Source organism: Phyllostomus hastatus, unplaced genomic scaffold (assembly GCF_019186645.2).
Source record: "Phyllostomus hastatus isolate PE091 unplaced genomic scaffold, TTU_PhHast_1.1 phas_contig_150, whole genome shotgun sequence".
Taxonomy (NCBI): Eukaryota; Metazoa; Chordata; class Mammalia; order Chiroptera; family Phyllostomidae; genus Phyllostomus; species Phyllostomus hastatus.
The window spans coordinates 29658376-29681823 of NW_025333611.1; the positions used below are offsets into that span (position 1 = coordinate 29658376).

Genomic DNA, 23448 nt, shown 5'->3' on the forward strand with positions numbered 1-23448 from the left:
AATAATAATTTATTATGAAATCTCTGTGTGAACCCATGTGTTAGAAGCATGTTGTAAAATGTGTGGGTTGTACAGTGGATCCCATTCTGGGGCACTTATGTCCTGGACTTCGTTCGATGATTATCAGTGACTCTGGCAATAGTTTGATGATAGGTGGCTTAGTGCTTTTAAAGTATACTGGAAATGGGGGTAAGTTCAGGAAATAATTCAGTCCAGAATGAATCATGGTTAGAAATGTGCAATGACTGCATCACAGATTCTCACCTCCACTTGACTCAGTAGGGTAGAGCCGAGACCTTTCTCATCACTCGGTTGAGTTTTAAACTGATGTAGTGTAATTCTTTCTCCAGCTCCACAGCATATAAAAACAGGCTACAGGATAACATAGAAAGAAGCAGAGAGTGAGTCAGCACATTTGTGCATGAAGAGACAGCAGATTAATAGTGCCTGTTGTGAAATGCTTTGAATGGAAAGGTCGTATTGAAGCTCCTACCACATGCCTAGTCAGTTAGGGATCAAATTTTCTAAAGTTGTCTGGAGAACAGTATTTGCTACGTATACCAAGTATGAATGACAGCTCCTATTTAGAGATATAAGGGTAAAAGTAGTTGGTCTCACTCTTACATTTAAACAAGTGAAGCCTTGTGGCTTTCTGTTTAAAGTTGGGTTAAAAAAAAAAATGAAAAACAAAAGTGGCATCTTAGCAGAATAGGTTTTGGGTTCAGGAAAATAATGTGTGTAACTCAAGTCCCCAGTCCTGGTGCCATGTATCCCAAATACTTACTCTTTAAATTCTTCTTGAGTGACAGGCTGGTAGTCATCTTGAATTTCTGTAGAATAATACTTTTTCTCCAGCCTCTCTTTCCATTTTTTCATCTGTTCTGCACTTCGAATCTCCTGTCAAGTTAGAGGAAAAGCCCAGGCTGCAATCTTTACATTTTTCTCTATTTCAGGTTTGTCACACAATCACAAGCTGGAGAATCTGAAACTATACCCTCCAGGACTGTGCTTTTGAGCCCCACTGGCTTTTTGCCTTGCCAGTTTTCAGGTCTGTGCATCAGCAGTCCCTTCAGAGGGCCTGGTGTTAGTTAGGACTGTTGGCAGAGTTGGGGAATTTTAAAATTATAATTATCAGCTTATTCTCATTTCATTGCGTCCTCCCCTCTGCATCTCCAGCTGACTTGTTTCATGACTGTCTTCATTCTGTCATTCTGTACTTGGTGAGAGCTATTTTTGTACCTCTATTCTGGAATGAAGCAAGTGTGCTCAAAGTATATCTTGTGGGTATTTGCTCACCCAATTGCTTTTCAGCCAGACTCCTGCAGTCTTACCTAACCATCCCAATCCCCTCCTCATAATTACTGCATCACCTTGGGCTCTGCATTCTGTCCACTTACCCGTGTATGGGCTCCTCGTACCAGAAAATTCTTCTTACTACATCCTCCTCTGATCCTAAACAGTCCTTCCTGTGCTTTGGCCTCACTACCACCCACTCTCCTTTAGTGTCCAAATACCTTTTCCCCAACTTTAGAAAAACTGCCTTGTACATTGTGGGAAATAAGAGCAGCTCTGGAAAGAGAGGGAAAGAGGAAAGTGCAACCAGTTGTGATTCAAATACTTGTCAGTAAGTGAGTATGATACTGCCTGCTCCAGCAGTAATGCAAAGTGGCAAAGTGGATCTCTGTATATAGGCTCTCACTACCTTTCTCAGAGTGCATGGTGGTGCCTAAGTTTGCACTGTTTGCCTGATAAATGTGTGCTGTTCTGGCCAGAGAAACTATTTATCAGACAGTGTTTGTCTTTACTCTAACATATTTGAAGTAGAAAAGGATGGCTTTCAGTCTTTCTACTTTTATTTTAACCACAATAGAACACCCACATTTTGACATATTTACTAGCACTTTTAATGTGTTTAATAAGTGGTTAGGTCCCACAACTATTTCAAAGTGACCAGGCCTATTATAATGTGGAAGCATTAGCAATACACATTGAATAGACTGAATCTGATAAACTTGACTCATCTTTCAAAAAACCCATCTCAACCATCACTTGATCTCTGAAAGCCTCCCTTGACAGTCATAGGAAAATAGTAGACACAGCAGTATCTCTTTGGGACATTTCTTTCAAGCTCCTAGATTGTAATCATCCCACCTCTTTCCTGTAGGTGTTTGCTGCCTTTTACAGTTGTGTCTGGGTTAACTTAGTGTTCCACATTGGCTCTTAGTCTCTAATACCTCAGAAATGAATTCTTTGTAGCAAACCTCCTCCTTTTAAATGCCCTTGTGTGTTTCTACTTTTAAACTACCTAGTGTGATTGGACCCTAAGTGATGAGTCCTTGGTAGTAGCTGGGGAGGGCCAGAGGAACAAGTGCATAAATAGCGTGCTCCCACCAAGGACACAAACAATTGACTTAAGAATTTGAGACTACCACCTGGCCATTGGGGATCCCTCAAGCTACTGACCCAGGAGACAAAAATTGTACTGACTGAGGTGACTGATCCTAATTATCAAGGGCAAGTTGGTTGCTGCCACAAGATGAGTTCAGAGAGGGCTGTATTTGGAGCCTGGAAAATCTTGGGTGGTGTGGTGCTCCTAATACTTCATGTCCAAAAATAAACATTGTAGTTTATACATCAAGTTCTTAAGGAATTTTTATTTGAGTAGAAAAGGCATTAATATCATAGAGGATGGATACAATTACTATTGGGATTTTGCTTCACCCTTTTTGGGGAAAGAATGAGTACCTTCATTTGTATAAAAGATAGTTCTATCTTAATTAGTTGGAAACTTGATGTAGTTACTGCATTTTATGGAAGTTGAAATGTGTGTAGTAAATAGCCAAAAGGGCAAACTGGGCCAATTATGTAGCTAATGTCTCTCAACTCAAAATTTATCCTCGTATACTCTCTCCTCTGTGATGCTGTGCCTCAGGCTTTGAGAACTTATTCCCCAGACCTTTGTACTGGATTTGTTAGGTTCCTCCTTATGAGAAGATGGAGGAGACTAGAGTTTGTTTTTTTCTCTCAGCATTGCTTCTGCAGATAGAAGTTCTCTCCAGCACCTGTATTATGTACCTATTGATGACCATTTGTATGTCTTTGGAAATAAATTAGAATATATAACAATTAAAAAGGAAATGGTAGTGATGACCTCTGTGATTCCCTTAAATTTTCTAGGTGTACAATGAACTGAAAAATGTATGAGAGAATTCAATAAAGGAGTAGGAAAACAATAATTTATTTTGGCCAAAAAGTTTGTTTAGTTTTTTTCCCATGTGATGGCTCTATTAGCATTTAGTTGTCTTTACTTCATTTGAAACATTTTTGTTAGATTGTGTTGTGTCAGCTGCCATATCAGCATGTATTTAACAAAAAACTTAATCAAAATTTGTGAATTTTTGGATAGCCATTTTAAGATGGAAGATGGAAGAAGATAAGCAACATTTCAGCATATTATGCTTCATTATTTCAAGAAAGGTGAAAACATCCGAAACAAAAGAAGATGTGTGCAGTGTATGAAGAAGGTCCTGGGACTGATCAAACATGTTATAAGTGGTTTGTGAAGTTTGGTGCTGGAGATTTGTCACTGGATGATGCTCCAATCAAATGAGCTACCCAGCCAGGGCCTTCAATTTTTTTATTTTCTAATTTCATTAATATATTTTTATGTTTTCAGAGAATTTTTTTCTATATTAACTACTACTTGAAATTCATTGAGGTTTTCTTTGTGGCCCAATATATGATCATTTTTAATGAATGGGTTTTCAAAAAGAAGGTGTATTTTGAGTTTAATACATATGTAAGATTGCCTATTCATTATATTGTTTTGGTTTCTTTTTATCCTTTCATTTTTCTTGACCTATTTTCTATTTTGCCATTACTGATATGTCATATATGGTCATGGTTGTATCATACTGTCTTATGGTTATATTTTATGTCTTTTACTATGTGCTATACTTTGTTCTCTTTTTTCGTTTTGGTACTTTTGCCCTTTCAGGTATTTTTGTTTTTATTCATGTATTTTGTTATGCCCCATGGTTCCTTTCTTGCTGTGGTTCCCTCAGCAAGGAACCAAACAAGTTCAACAAGAAAATTAGCTTGTAATTTCTTCCTCTTCATCTCCTTCCTCTCTACTACACAGTTATATATATTTTTTAATTTTAAAAAATATTTTATTTATTTTTAGAAAGAGGGAAGGGAGGGAGAAAGGGACAGAAACATTGATTAGTTGCCTCTCCCACACGCCCCAACCAGGGACCAGGCCTGCAACCCAGGCGTGTGTCCTGACTGGGAATTGAACTGGCGACCTTTTGCTTTTCGAGGTGATGCTCAGCCAACTAAGTCATGCTGGTTAGGGTCCCAGTTATATTTTTAATCATGTTACTATATTTCTTTGTATCGGAGAGGTAGTCTATTATAAGACATACTGTTATTTTATGTACCACTTAGTAAAAATGCTGCCCATTAAAGTATGACATACCGTTAACCATAAGGTGCTACTTGATTTCAGAGAGGTTAAAATGTGAAAAAAAGTTTTTTTTAATTATTAAGTACAATTTTTCTTATTATTGTACTCTTAAATATGCTAAAGTTTCTCCTTCTTGATTATTAACACAATGATAATTTTTAGACTTTTAGCTATTAAAAATGAACCAATCAGCTTTTTCTACTTTATACCTTCTCCTTTTTGCAAAATGTCTCCAGTCATCTCCTGGTTGGGTGAACCTGACCCTTTTGTAGAATTCTCAGGAATTCAACAGTATTACCTGACTTCTTGCATGTTCAAAACTCTTGGAGCCCTGACCAGTAAGGCTAATTGGTTGGGCATTGTGCTGCGAGGCAAAGTGTCTTTGGTTCAGTTCTCAGTCAGGGCATATGCCTGGGTTGCAGGTGCAGTCCCCATTGGGGTGCGTGTGGGGTGAGGTGACTGGTTGACGTTTTTCTCTCACATAGATATTTCTCTCTTTCTCCCTTCCTTTTTCTCTAAAAATAAATGGATAAAATCTTTAAAAAAAAGAAAGAAAGAAACTGAGCTTTGAAGTACAGCTTTGCTAGATATAAAAATCCTTGGCTTATATTTTCTTCCTTGTGTATATCGTGTGCTTTATAATTATTTCTTAAACACATATGTACTGAGTCATTTGTTGAGTATGTTACAATTTTGAAGTATAAAAAATTATTGAAGTAATTTATCACATTAAAGATTACAAGAGGAAAATTATATAATTGTCTCAATAGAGTATACTCTCTAAACCCTGTGTGATTATCCCACAGTGAGTACACAGCTTTAGGACCAGGGTGTCTGGCTAAGAGCAGCAATAAGAAAGAGGGAGCATCTGGAATCCAAATGATTTGTCCTAAACAAGCATCGGGATTCTGGGAGAAATAGTTGGAGGTGGCAACTACTGTTCTGAAAAAAGAAATTTCAGTTTTAATCAGAATGTTTTTGTAAGCGTACTTTTTTAATTTTAAAGATTTTATTTATTTTTAGAGAGAGGGAGAGGAAGGGAGGGGAAAGAGAGGGAGAGAAACATCAGTGTGTGGGTTGTCTCTTGCATGCCTCCAACTGGGGACCTGGCCCACAACCCAGCCATGTGCCCTGACTGGGAATCGAACCAGTGACCCTTTGGTTTGCAGGCCAGTACTCAGTCCACTGAGCCACACCAGCCAGGGCTATGAGCATATTTCTAATAAAGCTATAAATTCTTTATGAGAAAATTAAAATCTTACATTTTCATCAAAGCCTTCTCTTCTGGCTTGTTCAGCCAAATCTGTGCTTTTTATACTGAGTATAAAATAGAAATTAGAGGCATATGTTAGTAAAAAAGGAAGTGCCAGCATAAAGTACAGTCAGATTTATGGAAAAGATCTGAATTGTATTTCTGTTCTTTCTGATAACACTAATTTGGAAAATGTGGTTATTGATAAGTTATCCAGAGACTCACATCTCTAGCTATAAGAAACTGTTTATACAATATCCCATTGTCAGAGGTGTGGGTTTTGGAAGTATTTTGACAACAAAATAATAAAGGTAAGTGTATTATTAATTATTTTGTGTAAAATGGTTTTATTTCGGTAGCTAAATGAGTGTACCTAATGTAGAAGGAAATTGTTTCCTACCTTTTTGAAGGGACTTGACTCTCTTGCCCACCTTCTGTTAAGCTTTATTAGTAGCATGGCACGCCTTATGTTATTTTCACATTAGCTTACAGTTTCAAGACAGAGTCAGTACTTTGGATGGTGGTGGTTTTGCTATCAAAGCCTTACTCTCAATGTAAGTTTCTCATACAATATAGAGCTTTAAAATGGTAAATTAAAAATTTAAAGTCATCTTACTCTTTATCGTCTTCATCCTTTTCAGGTTTCTTTAGTTTGAGTTTTTCGAGGACATTGTTGTAACACTGGGCATAATTGAAAATAGTTTAAAAAGTCACCAAAAATATATCCTATATTCACTTTTGGTTCAGGTAAAGGACGTAAGTGCTTATCTCTAGGGACTGCTACTCTAAAGAAAGGTAAAGCAAATGATATGATTATCCTCCTTTCAGTTTGTTGACACTATGGGTTCTGCCTGCTGGTGAAAAGAAAAAGGGATTCTCCTGTGGACATCACACCTGAACTTGGGGAAAAATCTTTAAAAAGTGTTACTAACATTGCAGTAAAGGTGTTAAGACTTTAATGCATATAACCAACATTATAATTGAGATAAAAGAGGAAACCACAAGGATACTCAGTAAGGGGCATATTAACAGTTTTCTTTTACAGATGAGTTCTTGGACAGAGTTCTTACACCCCACAGCCATTAGGACATTTTTTATGTTAAGTGCAAAGCTGAGGGTATGCAGAGGTGGGCAGCATGGTATGTATGCACATAATGCTACTATGACCCAAAGTGAGCTAAGTGTCAAGCAGGCAGAGAAGATTCCACTCTGTCAGGGAGACGATAACGTCAGAGAGAGAAAGAGCGGAGGGAACATACCTGGGGTCAGAGAATGGTATGAGCAGAGGAGAGAGAGCAAGCATGGTATATAGCACTGTGCTTAAAACACTGGCCGGCATGTACCATGCTATAAATGAAGGCATAGGAAGTAGAAATGCTGTAGTCAGGTGATAGTGAATTATGATAGTTTGGGACTGTGAGACTTTAAAAGGGCCCTGAATGTTTGAGCAAGGAATTTGGACTTATTTTGATAGGCCCAGGGAAACTTTGAGGAATTTTGAGCAGAGAAGTGATATGCTCAGAGATGAGCTGGTGCCAGAAAGAGGCTAGAACAGGTAAGAAGATGTTACTATACAGAAGGCTGGGTGAAAAGTGCTGAGGGCCCTAGGTTAGTGGTGGCAGTTAGAATTTGAAGTGTCCTTGAGTTCCACAAACATGAGCAAAGACTACAGAGGTGAATGTCACGTACAAGCCTTGGCAACAGATCGAGTAAGGGGCAAGGAAATAAATTACAGGTTTTCGAGCCAGGGGTGATTGAGGAGCGAGTATTGTCATTAACAGATGTGGGAAAGGGAGGAAGAAAGGCATCTGGAGTTCTCAGTTTAGATTGTTTACAGGTTTGCCAGCATGCACATTGAAATATACTCCTATTCAGCGCTTTTGCACTTAGTATTTGCAATTACTATTTGATACATTAAACTCTGAAATGATTTTGGCCACAGTTAATACAAATAGGAATAACCCCCCCACCAAAAACGCCCCCACAAAAACAAAACCCAAACTCCCTGTCACTTGGGGGTTTAAATGTTACTCAAACTACAAGTGTATAAACTGAACAAGATTTCTCTTAGAATTCTAAGTAGGAAAAGAATTTGACGTACCTTTTTAATCATTTTACCGAGTTCAAAATCTGGCCTTCTGTCTATTGAATAATCGGTTTTCACTTCAGAATAGGCATAAATAATTATTGCCAAGAACATGTTCTGAGGGAAATATTTAAATAATTATTTCAATAAAAATTTAAATGTTAGTGACTTTGACAAGTGCTGGGATTTGTGAAACTAGATTTAAAATTTAAAAGTAATTCCTATGGTCAGTAACAAATGACTAAGAAGATGCTAATAGAGTAGAGTACTGCTGTGTAGTGTGTGGGCCTGGGCAGGTATGTTTATGGTAAATAAGCAGAATTTAAAGTAGTGCATATGAACTGGTTACTTGTATATACATTAATTTATCAATATTACATATCAGAAGAAAACTTATTAATGTAAATTATATGTTTTATAAGGGTGGGCTTTTTAAAAAAATTCTAAGTAGCTGTTTAAATGCAAATTTTACTGTGGCTCTTAGACTGCTACTATTCAGAGAACGCAAACGATTGTGGAAGGGGTATTTTTACCCACAGCCCACCTCTCCAGCTTTCACTGTGGCCCAGCTATGTCACTGTGAAGACTTCTGGCTATAACAACAAACGTTTTCATGGAGGTCAGGAGCACGTCCTGGGGACTCCTAAAAATCACAGGTGTGAACTTTCATCTCTGAGGGCCAAAGCCATTGCAATATGGGCAGAATATTAATGGTCTAATTCATACCTGCTGGTATGGAATGTCTGTGGCTCAAGGGACCTGGGACATTTGAGTTACATTTGTAAAAGATTTAGCACATTTCTGGCACACAGTGAACACCCAGATGGTAACTATGGTGATCACATTCTCCATAAAACAACTTAAAAATATTCAGACACTGGATACTAGGAATCTGCACCATTCTTAAGTCTGTAAAGTGTTCTGACATCTAAGCAGTGATACCGTAAATTTCTTCTGAATTGTTAATTTTTTTATTCTAAAAAATGGAAGCATAAAAGCGAACGCATGGTCATTCTTACCAACAGGATAAAGAACACGAAAAAGATGAAGGTGATGAAGTAAATGGGTCCCAAGACAGGACTGGCTTGCTGAATACCAGCAAAATTAAAATCCCCAAGAACAATTCGAAACTGTGCAAATCTTTGGGAAGAAAGGAAAACATTAGAAAATAGTATATCCCTTTATACATACATGACAACTGATGGGGGTTACTAGTGTGTCCAGGAAGTATTCAGCTGTGTCTGGCATTTGCTCTCTGGCTTTAGTTATGTTAACATAGAGGTCTATAAAGCCAGATGTAGAAAATTCCCTGAAGCCCAGACCTGAGGTACCTCAATAACTTAACAGGTTGTCCAGGAAATGTTGGGCTTCAATTTATTAAATGTTGGGCTTCACTGTGAACCCAATGTTTACCTACAAGATTTGAACCTTGAGATCTTTTTACCAACTGATCTCAGCAGTGGACTTTTTAGTTATTCCTGTGCCCTGTAAAACTTAAGAGTACTTTGACCTCATCCAGTAAGTGATTTTCAACTTGTACCTAGACCCAAGAGCCCTCAAGTTTCTTATAATATCTGATATGTTTAATTTTCGCTCTTTTTATAATAATGATACCAACAATTTGTCACTTGCTAAATCTCAACCAAATGCTGGTAATGTTCCTCAAACATGAGTTTATTTTATTCTCTTCAGTAACTATAAAAGCTTGATTTTGATAAGCAATAGCACTTAAAAATATTTAAAATCTTCATTTCCTTAATTTTAAAGATGGAAAATTAAGAAATGAAGGCTTTGAATGAGCACAGTTATAGTAGAGGTAGAATTAGAGTTTCTTACCCCAATGTCTTATTCTCTCATCATCACTTTGCAGTGGTAACGCCACATGCACCAGGGGCATGTTATAAATTACGTGTGTGAGTTCCTTGTTTTAAGGGGAAACCTGGGAAGGAACTTTTAAAGGTGTATAGATACTGCATGATTGCCCAAAGGGAAGAATGCTTCTTGTTTCTTGTTGCTTCAGCCAATCACATAAAAGGGGCATGAGCTATCTACAATGAAGGAGTAAAATATTTTCAAAGAAATCAGCTAGTTGGGAGTCCTAGGACTCAAAAGTTATCTCGAATTTCATCCCCAGTACTTAAGATCGTATTAAATCATACGTAAAATACTTATCCGGGTTTTAATACTGGTTTGTAATGTTCTTTATATACAATAAAAAGAGAAATGCTGAATTGCAAGGAAACCAAAATTGCACAACAAATCAGATGTTTTTTTCCTCTTTGGGATTGGAGAATAAGAGGTTCTGTTTCAGTATTTAACTTGGTCTTTTATCCTTGAGTTGTGTTTAATTAAGAAATGAAAATAATTTTTCCAGTTTGACCTAGTAACTCTTAAAACACCAATTTCACTATCCATTTGGCTCTTTCAATGCCTAACCATTCCTTGAGTATGATGTATTTGGCCATTAGTGAAAATAAACCACATTTAAGTTATTAAAGCTTATGTTACTACTTATCATAGATCATTCCATGGTTTTTTGTTATAAATTGGAAAATATAATTACATTTATACTAAGAGCTTACATGGAATTTTGAAGAGTGGAAAAGTCGTCAACCTGTGATCCAAAAAGAAGGAACCCTAACTGGGCATAAGCAAAGAGGACGATAAAAAACATGGTGGCAAATCCTACTATGTCTCTGATGCAGCGGGACAAAGTTGATGACAGCTGAAACATGGTCTTATTGAAGCTTATGAATTTGAATATCTGAAAGCAAATTTAATTGAAATAGAATGTGAAATACTATAATTACTTAAAATTTAGTTAAATTAACTTTCGGAGAAATCTGTTTCAAATTAAAGGAGGTACTTAATGATAGGAATATTTGAGGATTTGCCAGCAATCATTACAAGGCCAAACTCCTTTTAAAATTACTTAAAAGTCAAGAATATTCTTTTTTATGGCTTTGTAGTTTAAGTTCCCATTTTGATATTTAATAATAATACCTTTTCTGTTGTGTCAAATAAGATATAAATACCTTTATCCATGCAAAGAAGATGGTAATAGCAATTACACTGCTGTAATAAATGTGCCAGGATGCAAGAAAATAGAAGTCTGGATATTTCTCAGTACTTTTTAACAGCGGTTCAAGTAACAGAAAATTTTGTATATTACAGTGTAAGTTGACGAAAATGGCCACAAAACACAACTATATGGGAAAAAAAGAAGGGTTAAATTAAAGGCTATTTCTACCTCTTAAATCCCCTGCATCCTGTGAAGAAGCACCTGAAAAAGTTCATGAAAAATTCGACAAAAGGGCGGGAGAGATTAAACATAGGCTTTTATATGGAAGTAAGCCTCAATTTATAGATGTTTAAGGTAACATAATAAAGTAGAAAAACATTGATCTTGCCATTTTAATCTATCTGCCTATTTGTTTCTTTGGGCCATGAAGCACAAATGTGTATAGTGATGATGTAATTCTGATATAGGGTTCCTATCCCATCTAACCACATGATACCTAAAAGTTCACTATTTCCCTATGTAACACGACAAGGAGGAAATTTTACAGTTTCAAAAACAAACCCTTCTGGATCCCTTAACTTAAGGAGATTTCAGAACTAGGTTTCCGAGCTTGTAACTCGTGAAAATTTTCTTGATTTCCCTTGCCTAAGATACTCAAATCGTTAAACATTTAACACTGTGCCTGCCATATGATAAGTATTACTGGAGATGCCAGGGAAGGTAGATGGCACACTTCTCTGACTCCAATAAACTTGCAATCTGGTTTTGGGAAACAAGCCTTATATACTAAATTGACCAGTAGGGGTAAAAGATAGTAGAAGCCAGAAAAGTGTATTCGTTGCTCCTAAAACCAGGCTCTTGATGTCCAGCCAGCCCTGCCTACTTCTCTGTTTATTTCAGTATGGTTTAGTGACCAGGACAGGCAGTCTTGGAACTTTCCTTCAGGGACTATTTCCTTATCCTGGCATTCTCTGCCCATGAGCTACCCTATGGCTGCTCAAACCTCCTTCTTCAGTATTTTGCAGAGGCATGTCTTTTGGCTATTCACAAGTCAGCATGAGGAGGAAAGCAGATTTAGGTCACATAGAGGAGTATATTTTAAAGGACCTTGTCCCAAAAGATCCAAGATTTTCAGTATGAGGCCCTGTAAGGAATACATTTTTAAGTGGAGGTAGGTGAGACGTATTGTGCACATCTGATAAATCATAATGCCCATGGAATCACCTATTTCTTTAGATTTATGCTGGTTCTCCCAAGGATGCAACCAAGTGGAAAAATAGTCATTTCCCTTTAAGAGGCACACCATTAGTATGCACTGCAACAGTTCATTTTATGATTGCTACTTGGAACCTTTAAAATAAGTCTTGATGAATAGAAATTTACTTTTTACACCCCTCATTGATGAGTTCATGTATGAGTCCCTTCAACCATACTTGTGAATATATACTTACTATCAAAAGTAGTAATTCTAGCCAATTCCAAATACTTTTGAAATAGGCAGACTTGAATTCTTTTATTTTTTTGCCTTCCTGTATTGCAAAAACAATAAGAAAAATAAAAAATATGACTTCACAGGAAGCAATAACATAATCATAGTAGCTAACATATTTGAGGAGCTTCACAGAATAAAACTGCCACGAAGTAAGTATTCCTCCAGTTGCAGGGAATTCTGCCACCAATCTGTAAAATTAGATTTGTGAAAGTAACTGCATTTCAGGCATTTATATTTCAGTACATAATTCATTGTGAAATTGCTAATTGGTGCTAATCAGTTATTTTGTACAAACATGTTTCCTTGGGGTCATGTGTCCCATTTAAAAATTTTCTAGTGGATTTACTTTTTAATGGCTCTGCCTGCTTTTTGTGCTTTGAATATTTACAGTGATCACAGACCAAGGTAAATAAGAGTAAGATGTGATTTTAGCTGGACATTCATTCTATTCTGAATTTAGATTGTTCATAAATGGGGATACTAATTCATCTCCACATAAGAATGAGATGATGTTTAAGAAAATGCTATACTGTTAGTTTCTGTTATTAGTCAAGGATTGCCCCCAAATGCATAATTCTTGAATACTTCAGAGGAGGAAAATACACTCTCTCTAGCTTATCAGAGATATTTGTTTCTAAATGTCAAGATCACATATTACACTAAAGCAAATGTTTACTTTATTTTAAAAAATATTTTATTTTTAGACAGGGGAAGGGAGGGAGAAAGAAACATTAATGTGTGGTTGCCTCTTGAGTGCCCCCCATTGGACCTGGCCCGCAACCCAGGCATGTGCCCTCACTGGGGCATCAAACCAGCAACCCTTCGGTTTGCAGGCCGGCACTCAGTCTGCTGAGTCACAACAGCCAGGACACAAATGATAAGTTTACTTCAGGCACTGGATGTTGTATACAAAGATCTATATGCAAATACAAGAGTGAATTTCAACACAAAGATTTTGAGGTTCACTATTTCTAGTGTTCTCCACGACTTCAGATAATTCAGAATTGGTAGTACTTTAAGGAACAAGCATTTCTGTCACAGCGTCACAAAGTAATTATTCCTACCTAAAGATAGTAACAAATCTTACTGGTTATGGAATCAGGTGCTGCCAAAAAAAAAGTTAATGGAAAAGAACTGTCTGTTCCACTTTACACATAGTAGGTGTGCAGTGTTGGATAAGTGAGTGGAGTGAAAGAAACTTAATATTTTGATCTGAAGTGTAAAATAATAAGCAAAAAGAAAAAAACCTAGCATTTATTTTAGTTTCCCAGATACATGTACAAAAAGGAAAACAAGTAGATAAAGTTTTAGTGTAAGCAATATGCTTCCTTACAACTACTGATGAGATATCCTACCACGTAAAAGTTTCAAAATTTTAATTTCTAAAAAATAACATTTTAAAACATAACAGCCCTCGCTGCTGTGGCTCAGTGGATTGAGTGCCAGCCTGCACACTGAGAGGTCACTGGTTCAATTCCCCGTCAGGGCACATGCCTGGGTCACAGACCATGTCCTCAGTTGAGGGTGTGTGAGAGGCAACTGATTCTTGCACATTTATGTCCCTCACCCTCTCTCCCTCCCTTCCCCTCTCTCTAAAAGTAAATAAATAAACTCTTTAAAAAAAAGATAACAATAAGCATAAAACCTGGAGAAAGGAAATGTGGACTTAATCTAGTATTACAAGGAGTTCTCCATTTGTGTTTAAGCCAGTTACCTCAATGTTTCTACTCTTATTTTGGACATAGGAATGATTTGTATTCTTCATTTTATCCTGATACAGACTAGTGGGAAGGGTGAATAATGTTGGTAAAAAGCTCTGATTCCTTGAAGAACTATAAAATAATAGGTATAATATCCACTGGCTGCTTAAAGTAATTTACTTGTTTTCTTGTTTTATTCATTTTTACAAATTGTAAAGGCCATGGCTGTGTTTCACTGTAACTATTACACAAGGTTAGAGTCCCCTAATCAGAGTAAACACCAGTTCTATATCCCACTCAGAGTACAAGTGTGAGGCTCACGAGGGAAAAGTGACTCACTGAGAAGGCAGTGGACGTTACTGTTTGCCTCTCTAGCATTTGTTATTCCGTGATTTCTTGTTAACAGAACTCTGATTACCTCAGGTACCCAGCCATTCCCAGATCACTTAGAGGAAACTAATTCAACCTACAGACAGGTCCAAGAATGGTAATCCTATTTCCTTTGTCAGAGTTTGATTTCTAGAACCCAGGCTTAAACCAATTAGCATGGTCCAGGTTAGGTAGATGACCTAAGGTAATTGGACTAAAAGGAAAGAATTTTTTCTCTTTGGTTGGTTCTTCTCTATGATAGGATGTCTCTCTTCCTTCTGGTGGATTAAATGAGTTAGCATGGGCATGTCCTACTGCAATGGCAGAGGTGTAAGAGAGCAAGTTTTAATATATAAACTTGTTTCAAACTTCTGCTTGTATCATATGTGCCAGCATTCCCTTGATCAAAGCAAATCAAATGGTTGAGTTCAAGCATTGAGGGCTGGGGCATTACGCCCTGTGCTGGGTGGCAGGGCCCTTGCCAGGTCACATGGCAACGATTGAATTATTGAGGCCATTTTTTGCAAATCACCACCTGTTGTATCATTTCTAGGGTGCTGGCTACTGTTAAATATTGTTCAAAATAAAAAGTGCTCATTCTTGACACAATAATAAAGCTCATTCTGAAAGTTAACAGATTCGAATTATCTGAATAAAAGAAATAAGCAAGACTGTTAGATCACTGCAATTGTAGAATGACAAGAAATAAGACTATATATCCTCTAGTAATATAAAACTAACATTGTTCTTGAGAATATTCTGAAATAATGAACCTGAATATGATGTTGCTTTATCTTCTTTTTCATTATTAGCAGAACTACATTTTATTTATCTTGAAGCTTTTAATTTTATTTTTAAAGATTTTATTTTTTAGAGAGAGGGGAAGGGAAGGAAGAAGTGAGGGAAACATCAATGTGCTATCAGTTGCCTCTCACATGCCCCCTACTGGGGACCTGGCCTGAAACCCAGGCAATGTGCCCTGACTGGGAATAGAGCCAGCAACCTTTTGGTTTGCAGGCCAGCACAGCACTCAGTCCACTAAGCCACACCAGCCAGAGCTCACGGTTTTAATTTTAATCTCAGTAAAAATTGGAGACCCTAATGAGGGCTCTGGATGCTTTTTAGAATGCCTATATAATAAAGGTTTCAGGTCACTCACCTGATGATGCAAAACAGGTTTACATTAGCATTGTATAATGAAAAGTCAGTAAAAACAACTCGAGTTCCTCTTGTGATCCAGCTGTTCTGTTGAAGTTTAGTTAACTTGGTTTTGGTTTCAGATTTTGATTTTGATAAAGTGAAAAGATATCCCCCATTGCGGTAAACACCAACAAATCCCTGGTGCCACGGGGAGTTGGTACTAGGAGCAGAGTACTTCCATCTGTTAGATAGAAAAAGAATAATGGAGAGATGAGAAGACTGACTGAGAAGTAGTCTAAGAATTTCAGCTAAACTTTCATTCAAAAGTAGCAGTTAAAAAAAGTGGTACTAAGTTCATAAGTATTAGAGTAATTTTGAAGCAAGACAATGAGTTAAGGATGAAGTTAAAAGAATTAAGGTATATGTTTTTTTAAGTGGTTATTGTGGACAAGACACTGGACAACCTGCTATGAGAAAAAAAAAATTTTAATCTATTTTTGACTCAGCTTAAAATCTAGAAAATTACTGATTTTGTTCTTTGACATTTTGTCCCTATTGTTTTATTAGATCTTAACCCTTTAACTAGAACAAGACCAAGAGTTTTGATTAAGAAAGCTCTGTCTCAGTGTGGGGAAAAAAGTGCTTCATAGTGTGTCTTCCAAAGGTCATACACCATTTATATAATGTCCAGTAAATAGAACCTTTGTTATAACGTACATATGTTATATAGGTATCTTGTTTTAATGAAAGTACATAAAGCAAAATGTGCATAATTAAACTTTGCTTCCATTTTGTCTACTTTTATCTTAATTTTGGTGTATCACAAAAAAAACCTTGATTCCTCATTTTAGTCATTCTGTGTTCCCAAAACAGACCGAGCAATCACCCAGAGACATACTCGGTTTGCATTTATTACAATACCATGATTGTTGACAGCAGTGGGGGGAAAGTGACACCACCAAGAAAAAATACTCATATTTAATGAAAATTCTATAGTTGTATTTTTAAAAAGATTTTATTTTTTTATTTTTAGAGAGGGAAGGGAGGGAGAAAGAGAGAGAGAGAAAGAGAGAGAAAGAGAGAGAGAGAGAGAGAGAAAACATCCATGTGTGGTTGCTGGGGGCCGTGGTCTACAACCCAGGCATGTGCCCTGACTGGGAATTGAACCTGCGATGCTTTGGTTCGCAGCCTGAGCTCAATCCACTGAGCTACACCAGCCAGGGCATATAGTTGTATTTTTGAGTCTTTTTCACGATTGTTAAATTGAAACAAGAACATTTGTTACACCAACACTATCCTACTTCCAATTTTAAATGTTTTTAATTAATGAATGTTACATTTTGGGTAGATAAGTACAAATTGATTTTTACTTTGGTTGTTAGGGAATGAAAGTTACTATAATTCTAAATTCATAGTGTTAATTTTGGTATTTAAATTATTTGTAGTTATGAGAATTTGGAATATTGAATACCTAATATGAGTTTTCAAATTCCAATTTAAAATTTGTACTTAAATAATTTATCCTGTAATTTTTCATTGAAAGGGAAACAGTATATAGTACTGTAGTGTTTAAGGTAATGTCACCATCTTTGTGAATTTATTAGATTTATAAGAATTATACAAGCATTCTCTATTGTCCTGAAGAACACCCAAAACACACACAAAGAGAAGTCAACAAAAACTACAAAGCAATGTGGGCATAATCTTGGGATTACAGGGGAGGTTGTTCAAGAAAGGAGATATAATCATTGTTAATATTTATAGTATAAACTGATTCATAAGTAACTAATGGTATAACTACAGACTAAGAGGAATAAGAGGTATGTGTAATAGAGGGAGTGGTATAAGAGGGTCAAATGCCAGTCACCTTCCATGACAGAGATGATACATAAACTAAGATCAAGTAATAGCAGTATAAGCATGTTATATAGACATAGGAAGTACCCAGGTCAGGTGGCTCAGTTGGTTAGAGCGTTGTCCCAATGTGCCAAGGTTGTAGGTTTGATCGCCTATCCGGGCACATACAAGAGTCAACCAATGAATGCATAAATGGGTGGAACAACAAATTGATGTTTCTTCCCCACCCCATTCTCTCTAAAATAAATAAAATTTAAAAAAGAAATAGGAAACATATATCAGAAGAGCAAAAGAAGTAAAAGTGCTTCTGGAGTGGGAGTTGTGAGTAGGACACGGTGAACCTTTGTAAATATTTTTATTTCTGATATTTAAAAAAGATTTATTATCTGCCCTTTAAGGTTTCATAGGACCCTAAAAGCAATAATGCGAGCAGTTTCTGTGCTAAGGGAAGGTCATGTCAGTGGCTTTGAGCTTTTGTATTTTTAATATAATGTGTAACTAGAACTCTACACCAGCTGTTTTGGAGAACAGTGGCCATAATGCCTTTGGCAGGTGTCATCAGATGCACTGCTGCCTGCAGAGAAGTACTGTCCCTTTTAACAATGGCAGCAATAGAGAGATCACTGAGGTAAGTCAGAATGAGAAAGGAGGAAAATTGCCTAAGACACCTAGGATACTCCTTAGAGATCCCAAGGAGCATTTGGGATGTGTTTGAGGTGAGTCTGGCCAAAGCCAGAAGAGCTCACTGCTAGTGTAAGAGCAAAACTAGATGCTTTGCCTTGTGTACAATGAGTTAACACTTTATATACCAGGAAAAAATGAAAATACTTTATAGCATTTGGTAAATAACAACAAAAAATAACAGTTCATTCTTCCTTTGCTAAACACAATATCTGAGTTGTCCTTTGATACTAATATTGACACAAGACCCCTGTTGGTATGATTCGAAAAACATACACATTTTCATAATTGTTTAAAGATATAATGGTAAGCTGCTAGGATAAGTTATGTGTAATTTTATACTACTTACTCAGTATCATGTTTAAGGCCAAAATCAGATACGTCTTCATTTTCAGAAGTGTATTTGGCATAACAGTCAGTCATGTTTAAAGGCCGAAAAGATGGATAGACCTTGCACGTGTTGTTTCGGACTTTGAGTTGACGGACTCTGGGGACTCCTAGAACTATGTTCTCGTAGTAGATGCGACTGCTTTTGTCATTGTGCTGTGAGTCCCAGTACAGACCTTCCAAAAGGGGTCCTTCCATAAACTTCACATAGAAAAATAAACATTATGGAAAAATGTTTTCATGTCATGTATAACAGAACCTATATTCCTCATGTTACTGACAGGAGTCTAAAAACCAGTGATTTTGAAGATGAGTATGAAAATTAAATTAGTGACCAAACCAACATTAATATTAATGATAATGATGATAATGCCCTTGTCTCCTCCATAAGTTCCAAATTCCTAGCATGGTATTCATGATTTGAACTAATTCGTAGTTTGGCATTTTATATGCTGTAATGTCAAACATAACTCCATATGTGGAATTACCTACAGAACACATTGTTTATTCTTCCTCTGATGTCCATCTATTACTCATCCCTTACAACTCAGCTGAGTTGTCATCACCTCTGGAAAGCCTTCCCTACCTCTTCTAGGCATTCTATAATGGTCGTGATGTGGGATACCCAAAACTGCCGTTTTCCTTAATTGTTCTTCCTTCACAGTGTAAGCATCTTGCTGAGTGTAATGGAATAAACAAGGCTGTTCCAATGTTGAAGGAATGATTCTCTTATGCAATTAAAAACACTATAAAATTATGTTTCATATAGGTACTCTTTATTATATACTCTACATTACTGTAACACACAGTACAGCGTTGTTTGGTATACCTAAAACACAAATATTTCACTTTAGGAACAATTTAAACATTTCTTAGGAATAATTTTCACTATACATGATTATAGACTGACTCTGGATCCTAACCTTCCACATAAGAAGCAAGTTTTTTATTTTCCAAATACAGTAAATAATGTTCGTTTTTTTAAAGTTATAAGAACTTGATCACATTGAGAACATGGGTCCTCAAAAAACACTGGTTGGTTGATTCTAATATAAAGAAATTATTTCACTTTTACTCATCCCTTCAATAGACATGTATCAAGTGCCTACTACATGTGCCAAGGATTTGTACAATCCCTAAAGCTAGTTTATCCACAGTCACATGATACATTACCTTCCAAAAATCAGCTGTCCTGCAAATAGACTTAAAGTTGCTTCTTTCATCACCAGGCACAGAAGTGTCCAAAAACAGAGATGACATAACTTTGTTTAAGTAATACATGTGTGGGTTTGTCATTCCAAATGTCACTAAGGAGAAGAATTTTTTGGTATAAAATTTTATGTTTAAAAACTGAGTTTATTAGGATTAAATATGTAATTAATTTTGTTCCAAATTTTGTTTTGAAATTCAATTCTTTTTGTCTAATTATAAAAGTTACAATAACTAAAATAGAAATATATAAAACAGGAAGATTCCTGTAATTCCACAGCTAGAGTTAGATTTGGCCTACATTCTACAGAAAATAACTTTTTTTACAAAAATGTGATCACATTACACATATTCTGCAAGTTGATTCTTTTTTTCATATCGAGAGTAGGCAATATATTATGGTGAGTAGTTAAGATGATGGACTTTTAATACAAACAGATAACAGTTTGAGTATCTCAGTTTTGTTATGAAAAGTGAAATAATGCATGTGGAACTATGTTATGGCATACAAGAATTTTAACAGCTCTTAAAAGTATTCTATCACTTTCTAGGGGTGGGTGGATCAGTTTTAGAGTTAAGTGTACACTAAATTTTTTTTTTCTTTTTTGCTAGAAGCCCTTTAGTTTGTACAAACCATGTACCTTCAACATCAATCCATGACACACGAGCCTATGCCACTCTTTAATGTTGCATTATTTCACTGTACACAATGTTAAATCCTCTGTTCTTGGAGATTTAGGTTTTCAATTCTTTTTATTATGAAAAAGTATTTTTGATCCCTGAATAATGGGATTATGTTCTTTTTATATTTTTCAATTCCCTAAATGTTCTGTAGTATTTAAAGAGTAGTCTATCTTAATTTATGAGATTGGCTACAGTTGTCTTTGTAATTCAGACCCAACACAAGTTCACCTTTACAAAGCAATTAATTGATACATGATTGCCAGTATGTAGTCCACATCAAAATGAGGTGTAAGTCTGGCCAGTAAGTTTACATCTACTGTATGTTGGGCACTTCAAAGACAAAATGCTCTTTAATACTGATAAGTCAATGCTCTTGACCCAAAGATAGGAGGAATGCAGGTTTTCCCAGTCCTTAAAAGATCTGCATTGACCTATATGTGTTCTGTGACTCAGCACAAGCATATTTTACAGTTGTGCAACAGAATAGGGAAGAGAATAAAGCTGAAACTAAGACTAACTTCTTTGGCCTCATTTGTGGTTTGACCTATGAAACTGAGCTAATGTACCTATATGGCTCTAAAAGAAATCAAGTGAGACTTGCCAACTCAAGGGAATAATTTATATTCAAGATAGAATGGCCAACCCAAAGGAATAATTAATTCAATCAATGTTGACTATGAAAGCTGTACCTTAAATCTGTGATGTCAAGATTTGTCCCTTAAGAATTGGAAACTGTCAGTCTATATGAATTTAAGATCATGTCTGAAATGCGTCACTAGTTTTTGAGATGTCAGTATACTGAAAGCCTATGGGTTTATTAAGTCCACTTTTTATTTCTCATCTCCATATAATTTTAGTTTAAACATTTTCATCTATATCTGTGTACTTACATATACATAGGATTATTAAAAAAATAATATAGAATAGTAACTCCTGAGGTGTCGTTCTAATTTCTTCCTCTCTGAAAGGCAGCTTATGTTTTGGAATCCCTGTGAGATATAAAACAAACATTTCCTTACATTATTGTGTAATTCATAATAAGTATAAGTAACAATGATGGAAAAACAGCCACTTTTAGTGTTACACTGTGTGAATCAGGATCAGTGGCTTATGATTATTTTTTGATTCTTATTTTTATGAAGCAAAATTAATTACTAACATTTTCCCATTGGGGTAAGTGGGTAGTCATTTTGTGACTGCATACTAATGAATTTTATAACTTAACGTGGGTGTACAGGACCGGTTCTGTCTTAAAATGAAAAAAGCAAAATACAAAACAAACCCACCACACCTGTCCCTTATCGTTTTCTCTGCCAGTCACTTCTGATTCTTGGGAAGCCTGGAGGGGAAAAAGAACTAGGCTTGGGGTCGGTCAAAGTTACGTCTCCCTACATCAACAAAGGACTTCGGAGACTGGTCTACCCACGGTCATTGCACAGCAAATGCCAGCGCCCAGCTCGAGTTCAGGGCGAGGAGCGAGTGCCACATCCCTACAGAGCTCCGGGTTTCCAATACGTAAAATGGGATCACCGTCCTTCCCCGCGTAAGGGGAGGCGGAGAAGGATAAACGTGCTGGAGGTCATCTCTCACATGAACAGATATGGGGCTACAGCGTCCCCTCTTTGCGGAACTGACAAGTCCGTTTTGTCCCACCCAGTTTGGGAGCACCCCTCACCGCCTCGGTGCCAACGGGACGCCTCAGCCATGGCGGACCTGGACGGGACGCCAGTTCAACCTCCCCAGGACAGCTGCGCCTGCGCGAGCCGCCTAGCTCACGCGCTTGCGCGAGCTTCCAGCTCCTCGAGGGGCGCAAACTGCGCTACCTGTTGCAGGAGAGCGTGCGCACCGAGGACCTTCTGGAAGGGCTTCGCCTGAGGCGGGGCCGGGGATTACGGCGTTTGTCTCCTGAGGAAGCTAGACATCTCAGGAGGGGGAAGCCTGGTTTGGGGCCTGAGATTAATGATAAGATAGTAGTAATTAATTATAACGGGATACTCTTTCTTGAATACTTTTAATATTTATTGGCTTGTTTGGTCTTGACACCCCCCTTCTTGAAAGGTAGGTGTTTTGTCCTCATTTTAGTTCTGAAGAAACCGAGGGTGCTGAGAGGATCGATAATTTACCAGAGACTACGGCTTGTTGGGCAAGGTCCACTGGACGCCAGGGCCCCAGGGCCCGACCAAGACCCAGGCTGCCGCTGCTCTTGTAGAAACTGGTTATTAATCGAGAGATGTTAGAAATAGCTTCCACTCTTCTTTCTTTCCAGTGTGGCTAAAGGGAGCGTTAAAATAGTTTTCTTTTTCTTTTTTAAACCCAGCTCTTTAGTGAATATGTGAAGGGTAGGCCAAAACACTAGTCCTTTGGAGCCCAGATGCGCATCTGGTTCTGAAGCTTTGCAAAGATGAGAAGGAGATTTGTGAACCAGCTGCAGAAAAGGAAGACCAAACAAATCTGGCTGTACATTAAGGCATCCAAAACCCTCCCGGATGTGAGACAGAAGGAATTCTCACGTTGGTGAAAGGAAAATAAGACGGAAATCAGTCCAAAGACCCCAGAGCAGCCAGCAAAGAAAACCATCAAGCTGTTTTGAAAGGAAAAAATAAAGGCGACTTTTGTTATTTCCCTGAAAGAGATGTAGACTGATGTTTATAAATGCTGTTTTGTGCGCAGATAAAAAGCAAAACTAGGCCACACAGCAGGGAGAGTCAGAGGCGACCAAAGCTGAAAGGAGCAGGAGAGGCCCCGCGCTAGGCTGACGGCGGTGGACAGGGGCGTGAGGGAAAGAAAAGGGTGCTGCTGTCCGAGGTTAGAGCAGTTTAATGAAAGGATTTTCCCTTTCCTGAGCGTAGACTCTCAGATGCTTACATGCTAAATGATGCTTTGTAATGTAACAGGATACGGGAACTTGAAATGTAGGATGGAGAAAAACAGCAAAATAGAGCTTTTCGGTTTTACATTAAATATAAGAATTAAGCAGATGACTCTACAGACTATTCTTATTCCATTGAGCTCAGTAGTCTCAAAGATGTTGAAGAATTCGAGATCTGTTCGGTTGAAACAAAATCCAAATTTCAGAAGAGATTTCCTCATGCCTTTGAAGT

The 23448-nt window shown here is 37.1% G+C and overlaps 1 protein-coding gene across 3 annotated transcripts; it reads right to left on the reverse strand.

Annotated features, from left to right (window-relative positions):
• Positions 1-261: 261 nt before the first annotated feature.
• Positions 262-22053, reverse strand: PKD2L2 (polycystin 2 like 2, transient receptor potential cation channel). 3 transcript variants are annotated; one of them, XM_045822652.1, is made up of 14 exons: positions 22023-22053; positions 21238-21336; positions 19628-19761; positions 18417-18655; positions 15549-15770; positions 12281-12508; positions 10842-10947; positions 10389-10570; positions 8826-8946; positions 7822-7923; positions 6337-6401; positions 5731-5785; positions 785-897; positions 262-372 (listed from the first exon to the last, which is right to left on the reverse strand). In XM_045822652.1, exons 1-14 carry the CDS (start codon positions 22051-22053, stop codon positions 276-278), a joined length of 1794 nt encoding a protein of 597 aa, XP_045678608.1. In that variant the 3' UTR covers positions 262-275. The 3 variants fall into 3 exon arrangements, with proteins under 3 accessions (XP_045678608.1, XP_045678601.1, XP_045678618.1); XM_045822645.1 differs by having other exon boundaries at positions 10842-11012; positions 12280-12508; XM_045822662.1 differs by lacking the exons at positions 8826-8946; positions 10389-10570 and having other exon boundaries at positions 10842-11012; positions 12280-12508.
• Positions 22054-23448: the final 1395 nt, after the last annotated feature.